Source organism: Phallusia mammillata, chromosome 2, assembly GCF_965637545.1.
Source record: "Phallusia mammillata chromosome 2, kaPhaMamm4.hap1.1, whole genome shotgun sequence".
NCBI lineage: Eukaryota > Metazoa > Chordata > Ascidiacea > Phlebobranchia > Ascidiidae > Phallusia > Phallusia mammillata.
Genome location: NC_137253.1, coordinates 25,516,017 through 25,542,247, shown reverse-complemented (window position 1 = coordinate 25,542,247; position 26,231 = coordinate 25,516,017). Strand labels below are relative to the sequence as shown.

General features: G+C 35.6%; 4 protein-coding genes and 1 long non-coding RNA gene across 5 annotated transcripts; 2 read left to right on the top strand and 3 right to left on the bottom strand.

The window, feature by feature from the left end:
* The first annotated feature begins 281 nt into the window (after positions 1 to 281).
* Positions 282 to 3,009, top strand: LOC145212603 (solute carrier family 35 member H1-like). The gene is made up of 9 exons (XM_080080777.1): positions 282 to 589; positions 645 to 792; positions 862 to 925; positions 1,006 to 1,078; positions 1,135 to 1,303; positions 1,374 to 1,457; positions 1,526 to 1,701; positions 2,289 to 2,418; positions 2,485 to 3,009. Exons 1-9 carry the CDS (start codon positions 398 to 400, stop codon positions 2,607 to 2,609), a joined length of 1,161 nt encoding a protein of 386 aa, XP_079936903.1. The 5' UTR covers positions 282 to 397; the 3' UTR covers positions 2,610 to 3,009.
* Positions 3,010 to 4,640: 1,631 nt separating this feature from the next.
* LOC145212602 (kinesin-like protein KIF23) lies at positions 4,641 to 19,175 on the bottom strand. The gene is made up of 26 exons (XM_080080776.1): positions 19,019 to 19,175; positions 18,832 to 18,901; positions 18,402 to 18,471; positions 17,955 to 18,056; positions 17,342 to 17,447; positions 17,130 to 17,266; positions 16,953 to 17,068; positions 16,643 to 16,810; positions 16,465 to 16,577; positions 16,285 to 16,406; positions 14,036 to 14,172; positions 13,402 to 13,567; positions 12,583 to 12,754; positions 12,428 to 12,511; positions 11,805 to 11,975; positions 11,596 to 11,741; positions 11,181 to 11,243; positions 10,995 to 11,105; positions 10,296 to 10,475; positions 7,750 to 7,920; positions 6,529 to 6,622; positions 6,000 to 6,139; positions 5,606 to 5,709; positions 5,464 to 5,539; positions 5,073 to 5,119; positions 4,641 to 5,007 (listed from the first exon to the last, which is right to left on the bottom strand). Exons 2-26 carry the CDS (start codon positions 18,840 to 18,842, stop codon positions 4,995 to 4,997), a joined length of 2,820 nt encoding a protein of 939 aa, XP_079936902.1. The 5' UTR covers positions 18,843 to 18,901; positions 19,019 to 19,175; the 3' UTR covers positions 4,641 to 4,994.
* Positions 19,176 to 19,431: 256 nt separating this feature from the next.
* LOC145214513 (kelch-like protein 10) lies at positions 19,432 to 23,572 on the bottom strand. Its single transcript, XM_080083061.1, has 11 exons — positions 23,510 to 23,572; positions 23,206 to 23,398; positions 23,005 to 23,113; positions 22,793 to 22,938; positions 22,545 to 22,730; positions 22,338 to 22,478; positions 21,740 to 22,022; positions 21,234 to 21,379; positions 20,999 to 21,162; positions 20,049 to 20,319; positions 19,432 to 19,830 (listed from the first exon to the last, which is right to left on the bottom strand). The coding sequence occupies exons 1-11, from the start codon at positions 23,559 to 23,561 to the stop codon at positions 19,458 to 19,460; spliced, it is 2,064 nt and encodes a 687-aa protein (XP_079939187.1). The 5' UTR covers positions 23,562 to 23,572; the 3' UTR covers positions 19,432 to 19,457.
* LOC145214515 (uncharacterized) lies at positions 20,428 to 22,403 on the top strand. Its single transcript, XR_013857060.1, has 3 exons — positions 20,428 to 20,910; positions 21,746 to 22,036; positions 22,340 to 22,403. It is a non-coding gene; the product is annotated as an uncharacterized LOC145214515 (long non-coding RNA).
* A 586-nt stretch (positions 23,573 to 24,158) lies between the features above and the next one.
* On the bottom strand, positions 24,159 to 26,204 carry LOC145214514 (5'-deoxynucleotidase HDDC2-like). The gene is made up of 7 exons (XM_080083063.1): positions 26,012 to 26,204; positions 25,444 to 25,514; positions 25,326 to 25,382; positions 25,159 to 25,261; positions 25,010 to 25,078; positions 24,628 to 24,766; positions 24,159 to 24,349 (listed from the first exon to the last, which is right to left on the bottom strand). The coding sequence occupies exons 1-7, from the start codon at positions 26,057 to 26,059 to the stop codon at positions 24,276 to 24,278; spliced, it is 561 nt and encodes a 186-aa protein (XP_079939189.1). The 5' UTR covers positions 26,060 to 26,204; the 3' UTR covers positions 24,159 to 24,275.
* Between the last annotated feature and the right edge of the window lie 27 nt (positions 26,205 to 26,231).

Below are 26,231 nucleotides of genomic sequence, written 5' to 3'. Positions count from 1 at the left end.
ATTTTAGGCCACCTGGCAACCCTGGTTTATGAACTAAGGAATCGAATCGAAACTTGATTCGCATGAGTAACTTTTTGCATCACGTGTGCAACAAACGTGACGTAGTATGACGTTGCTTGAAAGTTGAAATGCAAAGGTTTTGTGACAATTGTGAGCTAAAGTACAATGTACAAAGTACAAGACTACAAGTATTGTTTTCTTTAAACAAATTCAGGTCGAACATGTATGTTTTATAGTCACAATTACAAGTTTACAAGAATTGTTTTTGCCAATGATGAAACAAAGTTTTCATTTCTTTGCAGATAATTTTTTAAAGAGGTTCTTTATTTGTTGTAAGTTTACACAAATTCTATGTAAATGTTGCTTTACAAACTGATTATAACACAAATTTATAACCATGGGCCACAAAAATGGTGTTGGCTCCAGTCTCCGGGGAATTACTATGCACATTGTTCATCCAAAACAAAGCAATGAAAGTCAATCATCAAAGGGGAAGGCTTTTAGTCTTGTTGTAAAAACACTATGCCTTATTTTGTTCTATTATATTTTCTCCATTGGATTGACTTTTTATAACAAATGGATGTTCAAGGTAAGTTTATGAGAAGAAATTAGATTTTAAAACACTAATGATTTTGTGATTTCAGCGTTTTCACTACCCTTTAATGACTACCTGTCTGCATTTTCTATTCGTGTTTGTGTATTGTGGAACATGTCGCATATTATGTACTCGCTGCCGTGAAAACACTCCTACATTAAGTTGGACGTTGTACTTGAAAAAAGTTTTCATAACAGGTAAATTTACATTTACAGTTATAAACATTTATATTACAACAGTTATAACAACAATCTTGTATTCACTAGGGTTTGCCAGTGCACTGGACATTGGTTTGTCAAATTGGAGTTTTGTTTTTATAACCGTTTCACTGTAAGTAGCTTGATTAGGTTGAAATTAGTATCTCTGTTATGTCAATAATGTGGAATATTACTTTTGCAATTTTCTTGCAGATATACAATGGTGAAATCAACAGCTGTGATTTTTATCCTCGGATTTTCATTAATACTAAAACTTGAAAAACCAGTAAGATGTTCAACTAAAATTGTTTTCTGGTTGTGTTAACAAATTTTGTTTTGTAGAGATGGTCTCTTATTATTGTGGTTGGTCTTATTTCTGGTGGATTGTTTTTGTTTGTTTTTGAATCTACGCAATTTAACCCAGAAGGTTTTATATTGGTGCTCACTGCATCTTTTCTTGGTGGAATTCGATGGACTTTGAGCCAGATTCTAACCCAGAAGAAAGAATTAAGTATATATGCCAAAAGAAACTTTACAAACCATATAACACAACAAATCATTTTTTTCTCTTGTGTTGCTAGATTTAACAAATCCAATAGACTTAACATACCACCTCACTCCCACTATGTTTGTTGGTCTATTTCCCCTTGCATTGGCACATGAAGGTAACACAACAGTTTTTTTTTTAATTTGTTAATGAACTATGCCACTATTTAACCAAATATGCTTGTAGGTCTTCCATTCTTTTCGTCTTCATTTTTATTTGCCAGTGAAACAGTTGGTGAGATGGTTCCAGCATTATTAATGATTCTTGTTGGTGGGATCCTGGCATTTTTATTGAGTGTTTCAGAATACTTGTTACTCAGCTCAACTTCATCACTGACTTTGTCTATTTGTGGCATATTTAAGGCAAGCATTTACCAATGTGGTTATATATTTATTATGGCTAACAGCAGTGTCAACAGCTCAGATCCATAACTTATCTGTTTAGTCCAAGTTACATTGTGCAAACATAAAAAGGGAAAAACTAGAGTGCACAGAAAAATTTTGCACAGTCAAAAGTTTTTGATTGGTATAATGTTGTATGATGCCTTTAGTAGACCTGGCATACTGTGAGAACAGTCAAAAGTGTGTTTATGCCGTAAAAAGATATATCTGCAATGTCTTCGTAAAGCTAGCTTGGCTGAAGTACCATAGTGGCCAATATATTTGTATAAAGCATGACATTTCGACATCAACTTGTGTCATTCTCAAAAAAAAGATATATGTTGCTTAATTATCGTGTAGTGAACATATGTTTTGGAGCTGCAATTGCCACTTACTCACTAGGTACAAGTTTGCATTTTTTAAAATGTATATTTGTGTTTCTTTGTTATGAATTACCACTTGTATGGTTACATGTGACTGAAGTGTGCAGTACCTAGTACTAAAAACTGCTTGTTGTCCAATTGGAATTGTCATGAAGACTTGCTGACCATTTGCTTTAACTTTTTTAGGAAATCGCTACACTTCTTTTAGATTCTACGTACAATGGAAGCAAGTTTACAGCCATGAATTGGGTTGGTTTCTTGATATGCATTTCAGGAATAGGTTGTCATGTGTACTTAAAATACAAACACAGCCAAGGTACGGTGATAAAAAAATATTTTCTGCATTTTCTATGCACACAGGTCAAATAACCTTTACTTTCAGATGAGAGTCCATCTAAAAGCTCAAGCACTGAAGAGGAAAATGTTCAACTCAGCCTACTTAAAAACATTAATTTGGATTCTGACAGTGAGAGTGAAAATGAGATTTTTAATATTAACCATAGATAACATATGTCAACCCAGCACTCCTGGTGAATCCAGGCTTCCTGTCTACAAAAATGTATGAGTTACATTTTTTCTGTGAAATCTATTATTCTGTGGTGGTTGGCATAAATCTAGACATCTTAGTCTGTACTTTTGATAAAACTGTGCAATGGACTACCTTTTCTTTAACTGATTGACATTGAAATAAAACTTATACTAACCTTTAAAAAATATTAGAGGTGTTATTTTAATAACTTTTGCATACCTGAATTAGTACCCTTGGCACAACAAACAATACCACAAAATTTTGGCCTGTTTCTTGTGCAGAGTACAATTTGCACATTCAATTCCTTTGTGAGTGCTTTTTCAGTGTTGTTTTAGTCCCATCGGTGTGTTTTGTGCAATAAAAGGTACATTCAACACAGTACATGTAAAATATATGTAAACCTAAATATTCTTGTATGAGTTACACCCTATTTTGAATTAAATCTTAACCATTTAGTACAGTGGTTATTATGGGTCCCCTTCCCTGAAGGGGACACATCTTGATTCCACTCTGTTTTTTTTCTCTTTTCTGCCGAAGCGTTTCCATGCACTTTTGGCATGAAATCTTTGGTGGATTTGGTTGAAACTTTCACATATGGTAGATATAGTTATGTAGATGTGCCATCTGCTTCATTTGAGTTAATAACCCCAGTATTTACCCCGCTAGCCCCCAAAATGTAAAACGTTTTTGCATGTTGCTGCGCACCACAAACGAAAAAATTCTGTGGAGTAACAGTATAGTAAAGGTACCAGAGAATATTCTACTTGTGTTTGTGCAATGCTTGGAGGGCGTTTTTGCACATGCCAGTCAGAGGGGTGTTAACAGCCTTATGACGTCAGGTGTGTTAACAAATGTTGCTAAAAACACCTCTAGTGGCCAGAAAATTAAACATTGACCGATTTGGATAAAAATTTACACGACTGTTGATTGGGTCAGTGTAATTTCATATTTTTTACTTTTGGATGTAGAACCCCATTAGTTGCCCCACTAACCCCCTAAAATGGGTGAGTTTTTTAAACGGTGTCGGAATTAGATGAAATTTGGACAGCTTGTATAATTTGTCATTTATAGGTGTAAATTGTTGTGTTTAACCCCGTAGCCCCAATATTACTTCTCTAGCCCCCTAAAATGGGTAAATTTTTTAAACAATGTCCGAATTGGATAAAATTTTAACAGTTTATAGAGTGTGCCACTTATAGGTGTCGATTGTTGTTTTACCCTGTAGCACTATCATTTACCCCACTACCCCCTACAACCAAGTGCAATTCGCAATTAAAAGAAGCTGATTGTTGTGTTTAGCCTTTTTTCTCAGACAGAGAAAAACCTTGTATGAATGGAATGAATATTCATAACTATGAGAAAGTTTGTTGTTGTCAGATAAAACACAGTGACCGGTACCGAGCGTAAATAAATATGCTATTTGGATGAATTGAATGAAATTTGTAGTCCATACAGCATATTTATTTATGCTCAGTACCGGTCACTGTGTTTTATCTGACAACAACAAACTTTCTCATAGTTATCTCTTGAAATGCATTTTTTACAACTTTGCATGTGTGGGGACCCATGAGTTTCTGCCTGCAGAAACAACCAATGTTATAAAGACAGTACATAATATGGGACCCACTATAAAATAAGTGTAGGAAATATAGTAATGTTTTAAAGTAGGTTACAATGTATATGCAGTTGCAATATGTGCTAAGCCACCCTTCTAGTTCTTTTTATTTGAGACAATATTTTTTTTTGTGTACACTGTTTTGACCTATAAGGTCTTATCAGTTCAGCTGGTAATGTGAGATCGGTCACATGAGCTAATGCAGCTACCTTAAGGCAATTTGTTGGAAGCATCAGGCTGAAAAGTCATATCTCGCCAACCTGCTCGGTGCCACAACTGGGTATTAATATGACAGAAGAATGCTTTATTGGCTCAATGCTTCATATTTTTTCTGACTTAATAAATTTGTGCAAAATACATAACCCTATGAACTAAACCTAAGATGGACAAATGCTGATTTAGTGTAAGTTTATTGACAGGCTATTCACATTATAAAAACAAAACCGCAGTGCTTGTTAATAACATGTAGTACTAAGCAGTGTAGGAAAGGGTTGGTCATGGCAGCACTAAACGATCTGTCCTGTAAGCGTAAGATACCAGGACCCCACAGGTGACAACCAACATAAAAACCTATGCAAGAAAATGAAAACAAACGCTAAATGATGCAAACACTTGACATATAATTGCAGCGACTGGCAGCTGAGTATTAGATCTGATGGTTAAATCATCAGTATAGCAGTTTAAAAATTCCTCGGGCAATGTAATGCATCAACGTCAGAATTTTGGATTTAGGAAATTCGTTTTTGAATTACTTCTTTTTCCTGGTTAGACATAAACGTTTTGAGTTAGGGATGAACTACAGAAAACCAAATATGTAGAAACTTACTTTCCAGCAAATTTTGTACTTCCTGCACTGGTGATTCCATAAGAACACTAGAAACAACAATAAAAATATTTATTACAAAGGTTGGAACACTGATTTACAGAATAATACAAAAAGTATCTAAATTGAGGATTAAAACTGCTAAACCGTTTAAGCATAGGTTTGTCAAAAAAACTTATCAGAACACCAGAAAAGAAAAATGCAATATCTAATCTTGTGTATTGTGGGAAAAAATTCTACATACTAGAACATAAACTAAAATCATTTGCACTGAAGCAGGGGTTTCTTAAAAAAAAAACAAGCATCATGCACAGGAACAAGGTATTTAAATTAAGGCTAAACATTTTTCTGTCACAGTTTGCATATGAAGGCAATGATAAGAATTGAAACTTACTCTTGTCTCAACATCAGTCCAGCTTGACTGTTCACCAGAAGACAGCTCATCAACAGAAGTGTTTGATTTTCGTTTTCTACAAACAAAAGTAAATTTACAGAATTGCTCGTTGGTTTAAGAGTTTCTTGTCGATGGTACGCACTTTGGCGATATCTGCTTTTTGGTTTTGGGGTCGCGCTGTTTCAGAGTTTCGATATCCACAAACTGCACTTGTTGGCCACCAGTTCTTGTCCGGAAAACTTCACCCTAAAATAAAAGAGTCCATTATCTATCAGTATGCAAGTTATGGTTAGAAAATCACATTCACAAAACGATCCAATGTGACAAAACTAAAAATCTGTGCATTAATGGGTTTGTGAAGAAATTAATTTTACATAAATAATCAGAAATTAACGATTGTTAAATTACCAAACATCACATTTGATTTGAACTTTTGCCAGACTTGATTTAAAAGTAACTGCACTTGTGAATTGAGTTTAAAGCAACATTGCTGACCACAAACAAAACTATAATTTTTAACTGAAGTGATTATCCACCTTGACCAATTGTGTTTCAATTTCTCCATGTTTGTCTTCTCGCTGGTGAGTCAACAGGTATTTGTTTGCTCCAGCAACATCTTTCGGTGATGGAACATTGACCACTCGGTTTGGTTTAATACAGGGCTGCATAATTGTTTCTGCCAACAATACATTATTAAGTTAACAAATTTCTCATTCAACTGGTGTGATGCCAAACAAAATATATTTAACAAATCTGTTTGTTCAACAGGTGTGATGCTAAACAAAACAATAATTGTTTTTTTAAGAACTTGTAATTTTGCTGGCGTTTTGTCCATATTTCATATCATTTCTCTGAAGAAGCCCTTTTGGTGGGCAAAACTTCAGCAAAATTACAAGTTCAAAAATAAACAATTATTGTTTTGTTTAGCAGCACACCTGTTGAACAAACAGATTTGTTAAATATGCAACATTGGGGATAAAATGCCTGTTCAGTATTTTCTAACACATTATTTAATTAAGTACATACACAATACACATGATTAAGTTAAGAGTATAAAATTTGTACCTGTAGGAACAGTGGTACTGGGCAGGTGAGCAAGCCATTGGCCATTTGCACCCGACTTAGATCTACGATGCTTTGGAGCTAAAGGTGCAGCAGGCTGTAAACAAAATCAGAGTTACATTTGCCCACTTTGTAAACATCAACAGATGAATAGTGTGATCTTTTGTCTTTTATAGAAAAACATTTCCCAAACCATTGTTTGTTAGAAAAGTTAATTAACGGCCAAACACTCTTTTACAGTATTCTGTTTAACAGCGGAATTTCAACAATTTTTTTTACAAAAAAAATGCATAAAGATAAACAATACTGACAGTCTAAAAAATAATCTTCTGTTATCTTTGATTTTACTCTGTGTTGAAATAGCCATGTAAAGCAAAGAACATTGACTAAAATTGACCCTAACTACTGGCCGTGGCCATGAAAGCCACATGCATTATTACCCTGTGCCGAAAATTTTCCTCATCAGCGCGGTTAACAAACTTGCAACCAAGAGTTCGTTCATTTTCGTGTTCAAGCATTGAAGCATCTGACTGACTATCTGTGAAGCAATGCCTTCTACTCCTTGTCATCATCCTTGAATTACACTGCTGCTGTCTGGAGGGACTCTGATCTAAACTGCCCTGATAACAATGTAACTGAACTGGTAACATCACTAAAATCATATCTTAACTCGCTATACTGCCTTTTTTAGTATAAACAGTTTGATTTGTTTGTATTATATAGATCAGGGTGGTCTAATACTTGAATGGAGGGCCACATTAGAGTTTGGTAAGTTCTTGACTGCAGTAGTGGGATACAAATTTTTTGTCATCAGGTTCTATCACAAAAGTATATTTTTTAGCCGGTTCTGTTACAAAAAGTCCATTGACATTGACCAGTAATGCTAACCGGTTCGCTGGTCTCATAAAATTTCGTGAGATGGTTCTATAGAGCCGGTGCGAACCGGCTGAATCCCACCACGGCTTGACTGGCCAAAAAGCATTTGCATTAAAGGACTGAATTTGCTATTTTAATCGACTTTATGTTTTGGGACCCAAATATTATTTGAAGTGCTCTGCCAACTGCAATTCACTCAATGACTGTATGCAGAAAGCGTTTGTGGTCTGCCTGCCAGGATTTGGACTAGCCTGATTACTAAAATCCATTATTTTGTTGAAAATATACTGAAATATAAAGTTTAAAATATGCCGCACCAGAAAGAAGCCGCAAACAGCATTAAATTACCTCCACTGGAGCAACACTGGTGCTAGAGGATTTCTTCTTTGTTTTCTGCTGCCTCAAATCATTATCAGAATTTGAGATGTGTCTGCTTTTGTTGAGAGATTTAGTTTCTTTTAACAGGTTTTCAGCAGACCTTGAACGCCGCTTGTGACCAAGACGAGGCCTCGAACTGTCCTGAAACAAAAAAGAAAAACATTGCTTTTTTGAGTCTGGTATTCTGATGTGCACATGTGAAAAATGCTTTTATTTGAACCAGTGTTTCTAAGCTACTGGACCAGGTAAATTGTTTGACGGACCTAGATAACATATTTCAATGTTTTAAGTGATTATAGAAAAATCTTAAAGATGTGGGTCATTCCATGTCAACTGCCCAGGCCAGTTAACCCACCCCCTCAGATTTTTATCAAATTTAAAATGTGAATGCAGCTAGTTACACTTATTTTAAAAAAAAAAAAATTTTTAAAACTATCAATGTTTCACGAAGTTATGACTTTTTGAAAATATGTCAAAAATGTGATCACTGCAGCGACGCGCATCAATGATTTTTAAAATACTGTGTTTAAAATGTCATATTTCTTTCTAATTTGTATATTGTGGTCATTTTAGTAGGTTAGGTGAACCTTTAGGGCATTCTCAATCACCCCATTATAATTTTTCATGTTTTTGAAATATCGGTCAGTAATTAAAGGGGGTTCAGTTTGGGGGTATGCCAATGTGCATTCATGCGTAACGACAACTTTGAAAGCTCATATCTTGAAGTGCACACTAGCTAGAACGTTCAGTGATGGCTCAAATAAAAGCTCTGGCTGAGTACTTTCCTTGTTCTTAATTTTATGATGCTTCTCTGTAATTTGTTTGAAGCAGGGTCATAATAAAACCCAGGTTAATTTTTTGGATATTTTTGTGATACTGCTTCTATTATCTATACTTTATGTGCCCTAATTTGTGATTAAAAGTTGTTAAGATGCAAAAGTTTAGTGTAGGTATCTCACTGGATACTGAATGCCACAAAAAGGCATATCCAGCACAAAAACAAGGTATTTTACCAATTGACTCTCTAACAGATGAAGAACAAGTGCTTCTGAATATTCGAGTTCCTGCTGATAAGGGCAATGAATGTTGTTTGGAGAACATATGTATTTTCCACAAGTACAATTACATTGGTCGGTACCCTTCTATGCAGAAGAAGTGTTGTGATCCTTTTTAAGTCCACACCAAACCAGTCAAAAACCGTAGTATACGTTCTATCACTTGGGAATGTTACCAAAAATTTAAAAATTTAAATTTAAACATTGTACCGTGAAAAGGTGTGATTTTCCGTTTGAGGTAGTCTTTTCTCTTTTTCTCGAGAAGCATCATAGAATTAAGAACAAGGAAAGTACTCAGCAAGAGCTTTCATTTGAGCCATTACTTAACTTTCTAGCTAGTGTGCACTTCAAGATATGAGCTTTCAAAGTTGTCGTTACGCATGAATGCACATTCGCATACCCCCAAACTGAACCCCCTTTAATTACTGACCCATATTTCAAAAACATGAAAAACTGTAATAAGGTGATTGAGAATGACCTAAAGGTTCACCTAACCTACCAAAATGACCACAATATACAAATTAGAAAGAAATACAACATTTTAAACACAGTATTATCAAAAAGCATTGATGCGCATCGCTGCAGTGATCACATATTTGACATATTTTCAAAATGTCATAACTTCGTGAAACATTAATAGATTTCAAAAATTTTGTTGTTGTTGAAATCAGTGTAACTAGCTGCATACACATATGAAATATGAAGAAAATCTGAGAGGGTGGGTTAACTTTTGCCATTTTTCTGGGACGTTTGACATGGAATGACCCAATAGGTTTAGAATTAAATCACAAAACAAAAGACAAAAGATTTTTTTTTCAGAATTTTACACATCTAATTTTCAGTGTTATTCAATGGGTGGTTTGTAGGGATGTGCCAAAATTGCAAACGTTCTGTTTGGTCGAGCACCGAGCATCTCATGTTAATGCTCGGTGCTCGGCCGAGCACGCTCGGTGCATTATGACGTCACAAAAAATCCCCTTTCTACGTTTTAGCTCTACAAGGCCTCTTACGTCACCGGCGGTGTATTAAGCTGTACAGGCCTCAGAAGTACAGGTTTTTCCACAATCTAATACATTTGAAAAATCATTTGTTTTTGTTCATAGACACCCTTTCGAGCACTAGTTATACCTATGTTAGCAGGGCATGAATATGCAAATTTAATGCTCGGGTCAGTTTGTGCAACTGCTCGGCCGAGCACCGAGCATCAAAAATAGCGATGCTCGGTACCGAGTACTCGGGTTCTGGCTCGGCTCGGCGCATCCCTAGTGGTTTGTGGCATTATTAAGTTGTTGTTACAGCATTTAAAAAAAAAAATTCAAATGTAATCAACATGTTCTGTTGATAAACTTTTGATTTTTATAATCATGGGGTCATAAACAAGTTTCAAAACTTCACCGGTTGAAAAGCTTGAAAGACACTGATTTCGCTATTAAAAGAATATATTTTACAATTTGAACTTACTGATGATGTGGGAGTAGCAGGAGGGAGAGGTGTTAAATTCCTCCTGGTGACTGGTCTTCCTTCTCTTCCCGTTCGTGGTTCCCTCCCATCTGTAAAGATGTGTTTCAGTTGACGAAGTTGTTCATCTTTCACCCACATCTTCTGATGCATTTCAGTTTGAACATTGCGAACACGTTTTTCCTGGAACACAAAGTGGAACCTTTTTCAAATTGTGGACAAGTGAAATTTTTATATGACTTCAATGGCCTGGTGATTTTATAGAATCTCTGGTTACATACTAAAAAAGTAGTGGAAACAATCTACAATATCCTTGCAATACTAAAGCACTTTTGAATCATACTGTAAAAACAAACCTCTGGCATAATGTCACAACTTGATGAATTTTGTTTAGTTTGGCTGCAATGATAACCAATAGAGCAAAAACTGAACCACAACTTTTTATTGGTTTAGTTTTGCTGTTTAAATATATTGTGTTGTAAATATCTTGCAAAGCAAAAAAGGTTGGATATAAAAACGATTATATTTTTCAGTATGCAGGGCAAAAAGTTTACAAACTATGTTGCACTGGGTATGTTTAATGCACTGAGATACTTTGCGTTGCATAGGGGAAAAAACTTTTTGGCAAAACGAATGAAAAAGAAGCAAAGCCCTTCTATGGCATGCTATATTTCATCAAAAATGTAACAGTTTACAACTTACACACTGCTTTTCAATTTGTGCCTTGGTGTTTGCCACAGTTCCACGCAGCTTGGTTTCAACTTTTTTGGTTTCCAACTGCGAGTTCTTCAACTGTATCTCAGCTTCACACAGCTTTAAGAAAAACACAAATTTAAAATATAGAAAATAGAAATAATTGTAAAACATGAATCTTCATATAACACACACCTGGTCTTGCAGCTGTTTCTTATCCTTTTCAAACACTTGGGTTGTCCTTGACAGAACTTGATTCTAAAAATAAACCAGATTATAACCAATGCATTACATTAAATTAGCTATTGCTGCCAGGCATAATGTTTAAACGACTATTGCTAATCCAGCAATAGTATAAAAGAATATATAATCAACGTTTCGATTTTCTATACAAGAAGCCCTCATCAGGATAATGGCATATCTTACAAGAAAAACAAATTGCAACCAACCACACACAAAAAACAGCAACAACAAGATCATGCACTATCTTGTGTGGGATGTTAAATTGTCGATTATACAGCTGATGGATCAGCAATACTCGTTTATACAATGCAATTACATGCTTTTAAATCCAAAACAGTTTTTATGCATATGTTTAGTAAAAACACACCTTTGACTCCAGTTTTTTGACCTGTCTTTCCATTTTTGCCAGATCTTTAGACTTTGTTGAGAGTTCATTTTCGCAATCTTTAAGTCTTAACTGAAGATCCTTGTCATTTTGCGAGTTTGAAGTCAGATTGGTTCGGAACATTGACCCTACAAAACAAGTTATTTAAACATTGATCTACCACTAAGAGTCTTAAACTACAGTTAAGTTACCTAGTGATCTGGCACTTTTCTTTACAGAGTTCATCATATCCATTCTGTCTTGTAGGAAAGAAATTATAGATGGGATCGTATCGCAATCCATAGGATCAATAACTTCCAAATTAGGAAAGCTTGAACCAATGTTGAAGTCAATGCCTTCCCAGCCATCTGATTCACCATCATCTGAAAAAAAATTACAAGCAAATTTAAAAACAATAACTCTTGGTTTGGGATTGTATACTAGCCAATTGGGCAGATGTTTGCAACCTTTTGCCTGCCATGGTCAAAACCAACATTAGTAAAGTAGCAGTGACTCAATTTTCCGCTAACAAATCTGTCTCTTATGACCGTTTATGACATTTATCCCCACAAGCCCACATCTAAAGCAAGACAAACCCATAAAATATACACTATTCCACCCTTAAAGTGAATTTTTATTAGTAAGCACTTGCCTAAAAGGACTGTAGGACGAAAAGTTTTTGCCAAGTGAGTTAGGCCTGCACCAGGGTATTGGATCAGAAAATACAATTTAATTTACCAATCAGATCAAAAAAATTAAGGCGAATTGGTAAAAAGATCTTGCTCAGCAGAATGAGCCAGGACTATTAAAAAAGAATTAAAGAATTGTATTTTACCTGTTGTTGATGGAGTGACTGTAGTTGTATCTGATTCACTTGAGGAAGTAATATGCTTGAATCTGCCACGGTGCAAACGATGGCCTAAAAAAAGTCAATTTCAATTAAGACTCAAAACCTCACAAAGTACTAGTTAAATATTTATGAAAACGTACTAGTTGCCTCCTGGCTTAGCTGACGAGCAGCCGTAAGGTGTCGTTTCTTTTCTTCCTCAGCACGTGTTTTAGCCTCCAGTGCCTTACGCTTAACATTTTCACGATCGATCTTAAACACTTCTTGCCTGGCAACTTCCACTTGCTGAGCCATTTCAGCAAATTGCACAACATGCTACAAAACAAACATAAAATTGAGAATACAGCAGAAGGGTCCAAATAAAAAGCATAGCAAGGTTCCCGCACAATTTTCGTTCACAAATTCCATGACTTTTCCAAAACTTTTCAAGGAACAAAAAAAATTCCATAACCTTTATAGAAAAAAATCGAGCAATTCCCATAGTAAAAGTAGTAAAGAGGCTTTGGTATATGCAGCCAATTTTTCATACTTGCAACGAACTTTTCCAGGCCTTAAAAATACAAATTTAAATTCCATAACTTTTCCATAGGATCGCCATCTTTTTGAATGACTACCTTATTTAAATGTAAAACCATAAAATATTTAGATAACAGGTTTTCAAATCAAAACTGTATTACAGACATTTTTAGCTAATCGCATATCCAACCTGCAAGATGCAATTAAACAGATTTTGCAATAATTCTAAAAAATTTTTTTAACAAAAGCCCATGTTTGGGATTTACAATCATTAGGCAATTAAACAGATAATGTGGTTAACCGGATTTGTCTGTTCTCATGTTTGTTGGATAAAATTCTTTTTGATTAAAAAAAAGTATATTAAAGGAACTTCACAAATTTTGTTTTTAAGACATGCCAAAAGAACAGTTGCAAACCATTATTTTAAAAAATGTCACACAACTTACTGTATTTTCGTCATACTCTTGTGCATTTGGATTCAAACACACAACCATCTTTACTCTGCCGTGGCCCTCGAAGTAACTTTTAAATAAATGTGTGAGTTTGGAATTTCGATACTTCACCATTTCACAAGTTCCATTCTTCTGATTTTCTCTAAGCTGCTCCAAACACCTAAAACACAACCCATGGATTAAAATCTTACAATAGGTTGCATTGGCGTAAATTTGTTAAATATTTGCAAAATTTTAGGGGTGACTTTTTTAGGTAATAGAAACATGCTATTCCATGAGCTGTTCCACACTTACGTTTTTAAAGCATTGTTGCAGCGCATGTGTTTAAATGGCTGTCCTTCATAAACAAAAATTTTACTTTTTGCATTGTACATAAAACTTCAAGACACTTGCATTTATCATGATTGTGAACTTCAATATCATGGACAGTAAGCTCAACAAATTGTCTTGTAGTTGGGCTTTCTGACAATATTTTAAACAAAAAAAAACGAGACAACAAATGAAAATAAATATATATGTCAAATGTTGTAACCCCTGTTTTTGGGAGGGGTAATATGCCACCCGAGTCACCCTTAAATCAATGCCTATGGGTGGCAGGATGTTAATTGTTAACATTATAAGTATCAACCTGCGAAGTGTCATGAGTGAGCTGTTGATATTTCCGGCTTCTCGCAGTCTTTCTCCACCAGCACCAGTTCGAGCCATTCTCTCGCTGCCAGCCAAATCAACCAAAGACAACTGACTTGCACAAATAAGACTCTTTTCCTAAAGATAAAACAAACAAAAAAACAATTAAAAATTGGTAGCTTTATGCCATTTACTCAATTGTAAGCGGCATGTTAAGGTGTCAACAAAATAAATATTGTAAGCATCCTGCGACTTTAAGCTGCATTTCATGATGTTAGGTACTATTGTTTCATGACACTTCTTTATATTGCTACATAGTACAACTATTTGTTAACATTTGTTAGTTATGCAAATAATTGCACCCAGCAGAGCATATGTAGACGGGTAAAGGCAATGCACAAAATAATTTTTAACATTAAAAAAATCAAAAAAATGTTGCACATACAATAGGGTAAAAACTTTATCTCAGCTTACAATCAAACAGATACAGTATTTCTTTAAACCTAGGATTGAACACAATTAGTTGCTTCATTAAACTAGAATGGTGGCTTTCTGATATACTTCCATTTTATATATTCTATACGATATTTACCAATTTACTATACACATCATTTGATCTACACATATGATTGTTTTTGTAAACAAAAACTAATGGGTCCCCACACGCGTGTTTGTGCGGATTTACGGTAAACAAATGTTGCGGTGATTTTTAAATTCTTAAGAACAAATTTTTAGAAAGCGTTAACCCAACAATGAAAAATTTTGTTGTATTTTTTTGCACTATTATTGTCGTATAATTACAAAAGCATTAAAAAAGAACAAATACTTTCAATTTAATCTCTTGCTTTGACCCAGATATTGTCGTCCAAGGTCGGGTTTTAAACACAATTTTTTTCTAGAAAGCTGTAACAGTTGTGTTACAGACAATTAAAATACGATTTGCTGCAAGTGTATACATAACTTTTCATTTAACTTTGTTTCGCAAAACGAGTTTTTCATTTAACTTTGTTTCGCAAAACGAGTACCATTGACCTGTAGTAACCTTTAGGGTGCACACACCAAACGACTGTTTGACCTTTTGACACCGTTTTCAATAGCACGCCGTCCTTGGTGTTCAACAACACCGTTTGACCTAATTTATATACGCCTTGAGTATTTGATTCAAAAAAAAAAACAAAAAACGCTACGTTATGGCGAAAGAAAGTTCTGAACTGTGTTAGTAATACCTACTAATTGACCTTAAGTAACCCGTGGTCATGCAGCGGCCAACCTAACAACGAGCATTTAAAAAACTTTTATCTTGCAAAAAAGTCAAGTTTATTTTTTCATATTTAGTTTGTTTAACAAAGTTTTGCTTGACATTATACGAAACCGAAGCACGCTTATTAGGTTTAAATCGCGTCATATGTGTGAAACCTTTGCCAAAACTGAAAATGTGAGTGATAACTTAATAAAACGACATGCATTGCTGTGCAAAACAGCTGATTTCTAATCACCGAAACGACGTCTCGTAAAACGCCTGTCCGACGTCAAGCTGAGCCCTCCCGCTCTGCCCTATTATTCGTAAACGTACTCTCTTGGGACTTCTGCCTACAGTGACTTTCTTGACCAAACGAGCGTTAGACACATTTACGTTTCGGGGGTCTGTGGGTGTGTCGCTGGGTCATTCGGGGTCAAACTTCAGGTGGATCAAGTTCAGATTAATATCTAACATATGTCCAAATTTGAATAAATTTGAAGCACTCTTTCTTTACTAAACGACCGTTACAAACCAGCGTTAAAAATTTTACGTTTCGGGGGCCTGTGGGTGAACCGCTGGGTAATTTGGGGTCAAACTTCTGGTTGACCAAGTTTGAATTAATATCTAACATATGTCCAAATTTGAATAAATTTGAAGTACGCTTTCTTCACTAAACGAGCGTTACAGACCAGCGTTAAAAATTTTACGTTTCGGGGGCCTGTGGGTGAACCGCTGGGTAATTTGGGGTCAAACTTCACGTGGACCAAGTTTGGATTAATATCTAACATATGTCCAAATTTGAATAAATTTGAAGCACTCTTTCTTGACCAAACGAGCGTTACAAACCAGCGTTAGACAGAAAAAAGAAAAAAAGAAAAAAAAAATACGGACAAAAACAATATGTGTCCCCTTCAGGGAAGGGGACCCATAAATATGTAGTTAAATACTGTACAGTCATTTCGAAAATGTGAATTGGACTGTTTTTGTCACTTGAACAGAATGCCACCAACCTGCAACAAGTCTTCGCCCAATGGGTCAAGTGGCGCCTGAACAAGTCGTATATTAAAAATGCTGTGTGACCTGCTAGACTCTGCGTTCAACTGTGTATGTGCAATTCTTCTTCTTTCTTGTCCTATAAAAGAAGGGTTTGAATTGAGAAAGAGAAAAGATAAAACCTGATTTGAACAAACCTTGTTGAAATGCTGCAAATGCCTCCTCTGTAGATTTGACCTCAACTTGGGTAACTCCGTAAACAAACATGTTTTTGCTTTTGTCTTCTCGAAGACGTTTTGACTGTGGTGGCCTGAAACAAAAACAATTCCCGTAGTCTATAATAGTGCAAAGTTTTAGTGAGAGAAAACACTTTACCTTGGTCGATTGAAAGGATCCAATTGGACTTCTCCAAGTAAATCATAAATGTAATCATTGTATATTTCCACATAAGAAACGAACACTGCATAACGACAATCAGGGTTAATGTTTTCTGACTGGCAATGTTCCAACTCATATCGCACATCAGGAATCTTGGATCGTGACCTATAATGAAGGAGAAATGGTGGTACAGGTGTAAAGAATTTTACAAAACAGGTTATACAACACTAAGTTCATTCAAGCAATTACCCACATTAAAAAAACAGTTTTGTGATTTGGGGCAATTTCATTACCAATTGGTACATACTTGCTTGGTGTTTTAGGGGTGCTTAGCTGAGGTAAAATGTCCCGTTCTTGTTTCTCCAACAATGCTTCGGCCTCGGTTTGAACACAAAAAGTGTTCATACAATCAGGGACAAATACCTACATGCACAAGTTTCACAGCGTTGGATGGCAACTTTTTATTTTTTTGTTGTGAACTTACATATTTTGAAGCTTGGACACCTTGGACAGAGTTAAAAAGCATGTCCAAACACCTTGGCAAAAATCCTGGCTCTTCTAATGTGCCGGTCATTGTGTAAGTTTTTCCAGAACTCGTTACTCCATATGTGAACAACAGTCCTACCATGGCAAACAAATACACCACAATCAATTTTGGTGTGATGTTATTTTTATGACAAAGGTTTGATTACTTACCGCTTTTGCCTTGAACCAAATCATTTACCATGTGTTCTGCTACATAATGGAAAAGGTGTTGCTGCCCAACATTCTGATTAAACACTTTGTAGAATTGGCATTCAGTCTGTACAAATTGAAAAAAAGTTGTACTTGCCAAATAACATAACAAATATACATTTTTATCCTAACTTATAGTGATGGGACGAGTACCCGGTACTCGGTATCGAACGATTTCAGTGGTATCGATACTCGTACTCGGTATCGAAATATTTTGTCTCAGTTTTCGATACCAACGTGCGAGTACCGAAGGCCGTTTTGCACCATAAGAATACTGGCAACTTTATGTCAATATTTGCTTCGGACAGCACAAAATAGGAAAAAATTCTGCCAGTTTACGTATATGTTTTTCGCTATCACGTGGAGGTTACATTTTTCGGCATGTGTGTGTGCGCGCTTGTACCCCGACTATGGCAGACAAATTAGCCAGTGATATACAACTAAGTACAATACTGTACTTAAGTACTCGGTAATCGTACTCGGTATCGAAGGTATATACATGTGGTACTCGTACTCGGTATCCGTACTCGCTTCAAAACCTGGTATCGTCCCATCACTACTAACTTATACTTACAACTCTGTTGTCTGATGATGTCAGTCTGATAGTGGTGTCGTTAATAACATCAATACAACTTTCATCATTTTTGTTGGTAAGATTTCGTATACGGGCACATACCTAAAAGTAACACTTAAAATTTATGACTGATTCAATTGTTTATTCAACTTTTTAGGTCAAGGCGCTTTAACCAAGGTCCTTTGTAACACATACAAGGGTTCCGTTAGGTTTATTGTTACAATCCAAACATAGACCGTTCATACTATAGTGAAAAGCAACAATTTTAGGACAGCACAGAATTGAAAATACTAAACAAGTATCTTGCAAATTTGTTTTTTGTTGTACCTGTGTAGAGTTATACAAAGTACTTATTGAAGTTAAAGCAAACTTGTTAAATCTGCTAGTTGTTTTATATAAATGACATCATTGAGTTGATTTAAAATGACAACTACTATATTAGCGAACCTCAACAGGATCAGTGGGTGCATTTGGATGTCTTTGACCAGGCTTTCTCGGAGGCTTCATTGGAGTTCGTCTGAATCAAAAAAACATGTTATGCAAGAGATAACTAGAACATGACAAAATACAAAAAAGAAATCAGTTGAACCTGCACTACAGGACAATATTTTGTGGCAATTTAGGTACTATAGTAGTTTTAGCTTCTATCTTACAAGAAACATATATATACTACACAAAAACAAGTTTTACCTTCAAAAAATTCAATTCAAACAGTTTTTGTTTAATGGAAAACATGTGTTTCTTGAAAGTTTTTGCAACATTATTTTAAAATTTAGGGTGGTTAAAAACATATTTTATCCAGTTTTTATAAATAATCATAATTATAATCTATCAAGAAAACATGACACACAAAAACAACTATGCAACATTTGCTTACTGTGGCCTCATTTTGGAGCAGAAAGTAGATTCTTGTAGCAGTGGCGTACCGTGATAATAACGAAAACTAGCTGTAAAAGTTTAAATGTAATCACAGTTTATGGAATTTTCTGTTACAAGTTACATTTTTAACACGAAAAAACAATAAAATATGCACACTATATACTAAAAACAATGCGAAAACATACCTTCAAGTGGCCCCCTTTTCTAAACAGCACATCAGTTAAAATATTTTACTCTAAAGCGCTTTGTATTCAATCACTACCACATAACAACGCAACACCGCGTTTTGATTATCCCGCTTACAAATTTACGGTCACCTGACTTGGCTTATAAAAAGAAAAATTTAAACTTTGTCCGCTAGGTGTCAATGTTTCGCATTGTTTCATAGAAATATTAATATTTAAAAACATGTAACCTTATTGTTTGGTGTTGTTGTACATAAACTAACTTTCTAATGCACCTAATTTTGATGTGACAACATGTTTATTCCGGATAGGACCGATTTATTAACATACAAATAGCTTGACAGTTTAACTGGCTCTCAGCAAACAATCCAGCATCTGCAATTTTACCTCAAAGCATAAAATCAGAAAATTGGTACATTATAAAAATAATTTATTTTGTTCAACCATAAATGTTGGAACCATCGCCAGTTACAATCGACTGTAGCAACGATGGCGGCAACCCTTCAATAACGCAACTGCTCAGAGCACTTCTACTCAAAGACATGCTCGGCAGGGTTTTCCATTTTCCAGTGTTCATTATCTCAAGTTCGAGTTTGGACGGAACAGCAAACTTTTCCAAAACATCATCGTTCCTGTTGTTGGCTGTACCACGGTTTAAAAGGAAGTTGGGTGTGAAAGGGTTGTCGTGTAAAGAGTCAATGTCGGGTGGATTTTCGTCGTCAAAGTATTCAACATTGGCACAAGTTGAGGTTCCATTGAAACCTCCAAACACCGTCAGCTTAGCATCAATCACACAGGCCGAAAAATTTGACCTATAAAACAGTTTATCTTGTTGAAAAACTTATGTTAAAACAATTTGGTGTTGTAATTGTTACAATTTTTACAAACGTAAACTCATGTGCAACAGTACGATTTTCTGCACATTGTGTGCTTTGTGTGTTACATGACTTTACAAATAGCATACCAGACAACAGATTACGCTAAATGAATTGGGAAATATATTTGGGTTTAAAATAATCTTTTAATATACCTTTTGGTTAGCATAGGCGGAAAAGTCGACCAGGTGTTTCTTCCGGGGTGGAATACATCCACTGTCCGGAGTCTATTGCTCCCATCAAAACCACCCAAAACAATTATGTGATCGCGGTAAGGCACAACACATACACCAGACCTCGCAATGCGCATGGGTGAAGCGAAAGACCATTGATTTGTATTGACGTCAAAGAACTCCACTGTGAACAAACAATCCCTTCCCGTGAAGCCCCCAGCGGCATAAACTCTGTCATTCAAGCCACAAACACCTGGAAAAATAAGTGGGTCATATTTGAGTGATGCCCTCCTGCGTATGGGCAGGGAAAAAACGTGGTCATGGCTGGGGAGCTGGCCAAAACTGTTCTCAGTATTATAGAACTGTGTTCTGTACGGATTTGTAAGTCGGGCTGTATTATTTGGATCTGTTTAAAGTTCGGGCTGAAGTTTGGATGAAACGAACGGGATTCGAACCTAGCTATAAACTCGTTATCATTTGTGACGCAATTTTACCAAAGTTTGCGACCAGTTTTGACTTTTTTTGAAAAATAACTTGGGTGAAATATAACTTATATATTTAAAAAAAAACGGTGGATGACTTCAGACATGGCAAAGTTTTCAGTCTGTTGTCTCCGTCTCTCGTACTGAGTCTCTGGTGACTCGTAATTATATGAAATACTACACACAGTTTTTTTTTTAAATAGAATTTGTTTTCAAAAACTGGGAATCTATTGATACCTTAGAAAAGTTCTTTTGTTTAGTTTTAGTTCACAAGAAAATGACAGGTGAATTTGAAGTGTGTATATTGAAAAAGTTTACGACATCAGAAAATGGGTAGAATGCTTTCAGAAGAACAATGAAAGGTAATGTCATTAGTAAAGCATTGCAGCGCGATCTCTTGGTTGTTATTACAGCCAAGTTTCATTTTTGCGGAGATTATTTTTTAAGCACCTGCATCACTTCGTTGCTCCAACATATTAGGGATTTGAATCCACACGTTTCTTTCCGGGTCAAAAGTTTCTGCCGACTTTAAACGGGTTTCCTCGCTATTTCCTTCCGATCCACCGATCGCGTAAATAAGTCGGTTCAAAGTCGCAACGCCCACGTAACACCTCCTTCAAAATCAAATCCGTTGGTGATACTCAAGTTTTAATAAATGAAGTTTTACAAGGAAAGGTTTTTGAACCTGGTATGCATGGAGCTCATTTTTCGCCACTTTCTTGTTTTAATGTCGTATTGCTCGCATGCATCAAACGTCGTCCGTCCATCGAAACCTCCAATGACATAAATACATCCGTCCAGATACACAACTGCGTGATAAGCTCTGGGCCGCTGCGGAAAAGTTGAATACAGAGGATTTTTTGAAATATAGCAACTGTATTTTAATTTTTTTTTACAAAATTGTACATAAATTCACGGGCCTAGAAAACGCTTTTGCACCTGCAAGCGAATTAACCTGATTCTCTGACAATTATTTACAACAGACCTGCGTTACAATTATAACACAAAGCAATAATTTACCCTGATGAAGACGCCCCGTACAGGACGTCGAAACATCGGATGACTTGTATATATTTACCGAAAGAACAAAAATAAAAGTCTATGTAATAATTTACGTTATAATACATAAAGAGGACTATAGCTTGTACTGTTTAAAATTGAAATGAAATTCAGTTTCGATAAATTTTTAACCTGCAGCAGCTGGGGAAACTGTGACGTGGTGATGCTCCATTTTTTGCTTCTTGGTTCGTACGCTTCGGTGCTGTTCGTTGGACTGCTGCCGCACCAACCTCCCACCACAAAGATAATACTGCGCGGGAACCGATGTGAAAACATGCTCGGTGCACATCCAGCTTCGATGTCCGGCTGTGTTCTTAGGTAGTTGCCATTTTCATCGTACAAGGGCACAGTGGCCGAGTCAATTTCAGGAGATATCCCATGTGTTTGGGCTGACACCACATCGGCGAGAAACAGACTACAGTTTTAGAGGTATAATCATTGTAGAATGTTATGTTTTTTAGATTTTTTTTCATGAACTATGCTCTTATGGCAAATACAGTAAACCTCGGTAATCCGGATCTTCGGCTAATTTAGACAAAACTTGAGGAACAAATTGTTTTAACTGTGGTACGGTTTTAACTAATCGACATCGGTTTGCGGATCTTCGCCTCATCCGGACATGTTTTATGATCCAAACGGGTTCGGATTATCCGAGGTTTACACTGCATATTGTTTTTACCGACGTTTTAACGCCGTATAGTGGAATTTTATTGTAAAAGTAAGTTCTTACAGACTGTGAGAGCACGTGGAGATGATTTGATTCTTCTCGATGGCTTTGGCTACAAAATTCCCATCTACCTGTCCCCAACGCGTGCACGACAACAGACGTCGCATAAATTTTCTCCGAGTTTGGAAATCCTGGCTGACCCACCTTAATATGTAACCTAATTTTAATAAACGTTAGCTATGGGCTATTATGAGAAAATACAAATCCCACCTCAAGGTGATGAAGAAAACCGTTTTTTCGTCTGAAATATTTAGTTCGTTACTTTCAAGTAACGTTCTTATGTCATCGTAGCACAAGTCCCACAAACTTGAATTTTGATCCAACTGAATAAGATCAATTATATGGAACAGAATGTAGTTTCGTGCCTTTTTCGTCAGATGATGAAGTTGATAAATTCTCGAAACAAACAAAAATAATATGAAATAGAGAAGTCATTTTATCAAAATTATTCAACATACCTTGAAAATGTCCAAAGATCTACACAGTTTGCTTCGCATAGGATCGTCAAAAGGTGATTGACACAACGATGGACAATTTCATCGCTGCCTAGATGGTTTGCAACAATCAAAAGTTCCTTGGTTTCTTCCAGGCTTGTTAGGTTCAACTGCACCACACAAGTGACCCAAACTTTAATAAGTTTGTTCATTAAGGGTAACTAAATATAGGCTACCTCTCTCGTGTAAACAAATTCCAAGATAGTTTTAAGAAAATTGCTGTTTACTCCAGGAATCTCAATTTCATCACGCTCTCCACTTTTCCATCTTCCACTAAATAGTGTTCTAAGTCGAAAATAAGAATGCTATATTTTGCGTACTGCAATCAACTAAAGGCAACGAAACGGTATGACATTTGTTACAGTCAGTAATCTTACTTAAAATACTGCGAACAAGTGCAGAGCAAAAGTCTATGCGCTGGGAAAGCTTGTCCATCAGCAGTTCGAAGAACAACATCAAAATATAGGGAATTTTTTCGAAGCTCGTTAAAAGTTTGCCAGCTAGCATGCGTCGACTTCCAATGAGCTATTAGCTCCCGCTCATTACAACTGCACTTGTCAACTGGCAGTTCTACACGTAGAACAACGCAAACTGTGTTAAAAAAATTCTTAACAGGTCAGTTAAGTTCACGATTGGTTAAACAAATTGCGCAGAAAACTTTAGATGACACTCCTGCCTTACCTTGATTACAGTCCGTACGGATTGGCCCATCTCCTGACGCGTTTGAGGACATTTAGAATTATTGCGGAACAGATTTTGTTCTTTGGTTAAGAACATGGTAAACTTTAACTGCCCCGACAATAATAACAACAGCTGTTTTGTTGAGATTGTTTTGTCATAATTGTAAAAACAGCTGATTTTTGATTGCCAACTATGAGTGATTACAACGTTATTTTACTAAAAGTTATTTTATATTAGCCAGTGGAGCAAATGTTTAAATATCTTTTTCAAGGGTCTTTAAACGAGTTTTTTTTGTCAGTAAATATAAACCATCCGTTTTTGTAACAACTATATAACTTGAATAGCATCACTTAAAACCAACAAATTGCGTTTCTTGAAACTGTCTTTTATGTCAACAACCACCGGTTGGTAGAAACGTTCTTGGCTTCGACCATAGATAACTTACTGTGACCAAAGTTGAACAATTCTACCATCAGTAAATTTTTGGGCACTTTTCTGACTTTTTCTTTAGTAAACGTTTTCTTCTAGATGTTTTTACTTGTCTTTCTTTCTCGTATTGTGACTAATGAACTGTTAGGTAGACCACATTTTTCTGGTAAATTCATTACCTACCAACTCCACCACAATCGGCTAAAATGTGGAAAAACTATAACATAACAATACTATCATGTATTTTCAGACATTAAGTGAACAAAATTACAATATGCATCAAGCAATGTTAGTCTGGCAGTGAAATACAAATTAGCTCTTCAGGTGCCATTCCCAGTCACATTTCCTTTTTTTGACGTGTTTTGATCAAACTTTCAGCCAACTTTCTTATGGAGGGTGATCTAATTTTTCCTAAGAACAGAAAATCTTTTTACACTTGCTATAAAAAAATAGTTCAGGAAATAAAGTAATTTAAAATATGTAGAATTTGACCAACAAAATCGAACAAATTTGACCAACAAAAAACGAACAAAGATGTTAGTTTAACTAGTTTGAAACCTAAGCTTGCAATATTTGCAGTTTGAATTCAAGCATTACCCCACCAGTGGATTATGTGAAAATGTGGATATTTGAAACACAACTGGACGGTAATAAAACTATTACTGAAATGTGGTAAAACAACGTTGTACCCTCCACTGAATCAAAAAATTCCTGTAGAAATCCTGGGTCATCACGCTCAGTTTCATATTCAAAGGCTTGAAGAATCATTTCAAATCGATCAAGATCTTTCACAAACATGGCTTCTCGAGTTTCCTGAGCTTCATATTCCTTTTCAAAAATCAAAAGTTTTACACCAAAATATAGCCGTGACAAATTCAAAGGACCATACCATGTACATATTTGCAGGTGCTGTTTTAAAAATTTAAACAAAACCTACAATACTACACTAAACCTCTCATGCAAAGAGTTTCTAAATATACGTGTATTAAATAACTGTGCATGTCAAACTATTAACATGAAAAATTTAAGACTGGATGTCAAGAGTGACTAAAGAACGAAACAGAATTGTACCTCAAATAGTTCTTTGACAGATGAGCTAGTCTCTTTTGGTAACAGACTGCCAAGATGGTCCATCGCATCCTGTTAATTTGTATACCTTTAGTCCAAAAAAGTCAAGCACACACGAACAAAAAAAACTCACTTTGGAATACTGAACTCACTTTTTCCAAACGCTGTTTTTCCTCTTTGGTAATATTGTCAGAAGGTGTGATATCACCGACAATGCATTCTGCCATGTCATGAACTAAACACAGTTTGATGCAACTGCACAAAAACAAAACTGTCAATGGTGGTCAAATTAGTAGAAAACACTTTGTTTTATTCGTACTGGTCCATTTTGATTTCACTTGTAGAATCCAAGCAAGTCATTGCCATTATTGCCATCCTAAACAAAGAATGATTTTTGTGGTGTTTTTCTAAAATTGTAACAGTGATATTACACGAACCTGTACATATGGTCACTGACTGATTCAGGATGTTTGATACCTTTTAGAACCCATCCAGCTCTCTCTGTTTTCTAGGCAAAAGATGTAGCAAACTTATATACACACCAATTTTGTTTTGTTGTTTTATTCAACAAGTCTGCATAAACCAAACCAAATGAATTTTGGTGATTTTAACAAATTTTAAAGGTGGTTTAATAATGACACTTTATATGAGCCTAACTTTCATGATAGTACACAACAATCAAGGTTTGAAACTTGTATATTTACAATGAAAATAAATACTACATACACTTTAAAGATTAAAGTGCTTATAAACTACCTAACCTCAACAGTTTAAGATTATAACAGCAGTGTGTTTACAGTTTTCAACAATTAATTGCTATTTTTTTCTTTTCGGTTTTACATTAGATTACCTCTTTTGTTTTTTAAACATATGATATTGATACAGACCCAGTTGATAATAATATGTCACAATATTTACATGCATAGAGCTGAGAGTTGCAAAAAATCTTTCAAGAGTAGAAGGTAGATAACAAACGATTTTTGCAGTTCGGATAAACAAACAAACCTTTAATTTTCCAATAGTGCTCAGAAACTGAACCAAATTTTCTGCCATATTTGAAAGCAGTTGTATATGTTTCGATATTCTTCAGAAACAAATTCAGTTGGTCAAAGGTGTTCTTTTCGCTGTGATAAAAACACCTGTGGCAAATAAAAACAAAACCTATTCAACTTTGTCTCCATGTTTCGTTACAATTACAATGCTTTACTATTTACGCGTTGAGCTT

Coding starts and splice junctions, on each gene's coding strand:
- LOC145212603 (XM_080080777.1), top strand. CDS start 398: ATGGGCCACAAAAATGGTGTTGGCTCCAGTCTCCGGGGAATTACTATG. Junction 926..1,005: donor GTTTTTATAACCGTTTCACT/GTAAGTAGCTTG, acceptor ATTTTCTTGCAG/ATATACAATGGTGAAATCAA. Junction 1,304..1,373: donor AACCCAGAAGAAAGAATTAA/GTATATATGCCA, acceptor TTGTGTTGCTAG/ATTTAACAAATCCAATAGAC.
- LOC145212602 (XM_080080776.1), bottom strand. Junction 7,921..10,295: donor CTGCTACTCCCACATCATCA/GTAAGTTCAAAT, acceptor TTTTTGTTTCAG/GACAGTTCGAGGCCTCGTCT. Junction 5,710..5,999: donor TTGAAACACAATTGGTCAAG/GTGGATAATCAC, acceptor CTTTTATTTTAG/GGTGAAGTTTTCCGGACAAG.
- LOC145214513 (XM_080083061.1), bottom strand. CDS start 23,561: ATGTCCTCAAACGCGTCAGGAGATGGGCCAATCCGTACGGACTGTAAT. Junction 21,163..21,233: donor ATGAGCTCCATGCATACCAG/GTTCAAAAACCT, acceptor TTGATTTTGAAG/GAGGTGTTACGTGGGCGTTG. Junction 20,320..20,998: donor GGAGCAACGAAGTGATGCAG/GTGCTTAAAAAA, acceptor TTATTTTTCCAG/GTGTTTGTGGCTTGAATGAC.
- LOC145214514 (XM_080083063.1), bottom strand. CDS start 26,059: ATGGCAGAAAATTTGGTTCAGTTTCTGAGCACTATTGGAAAATTAAAG. Junction 25,079..25,158: donor AAAAACAGCGTTTGGAAAAA/GTGAGTTCAGTA, acceptor ACAAATTAACAG/GATGCGATGGACCATCTTGG. Junction 24,350..24,627: donor ATTTTTTGATTCAGTGGAGG/GTACAACGTTGT, acceptor TTCTGTTCTTAG/GAAAAATTAGATCACCCTCC.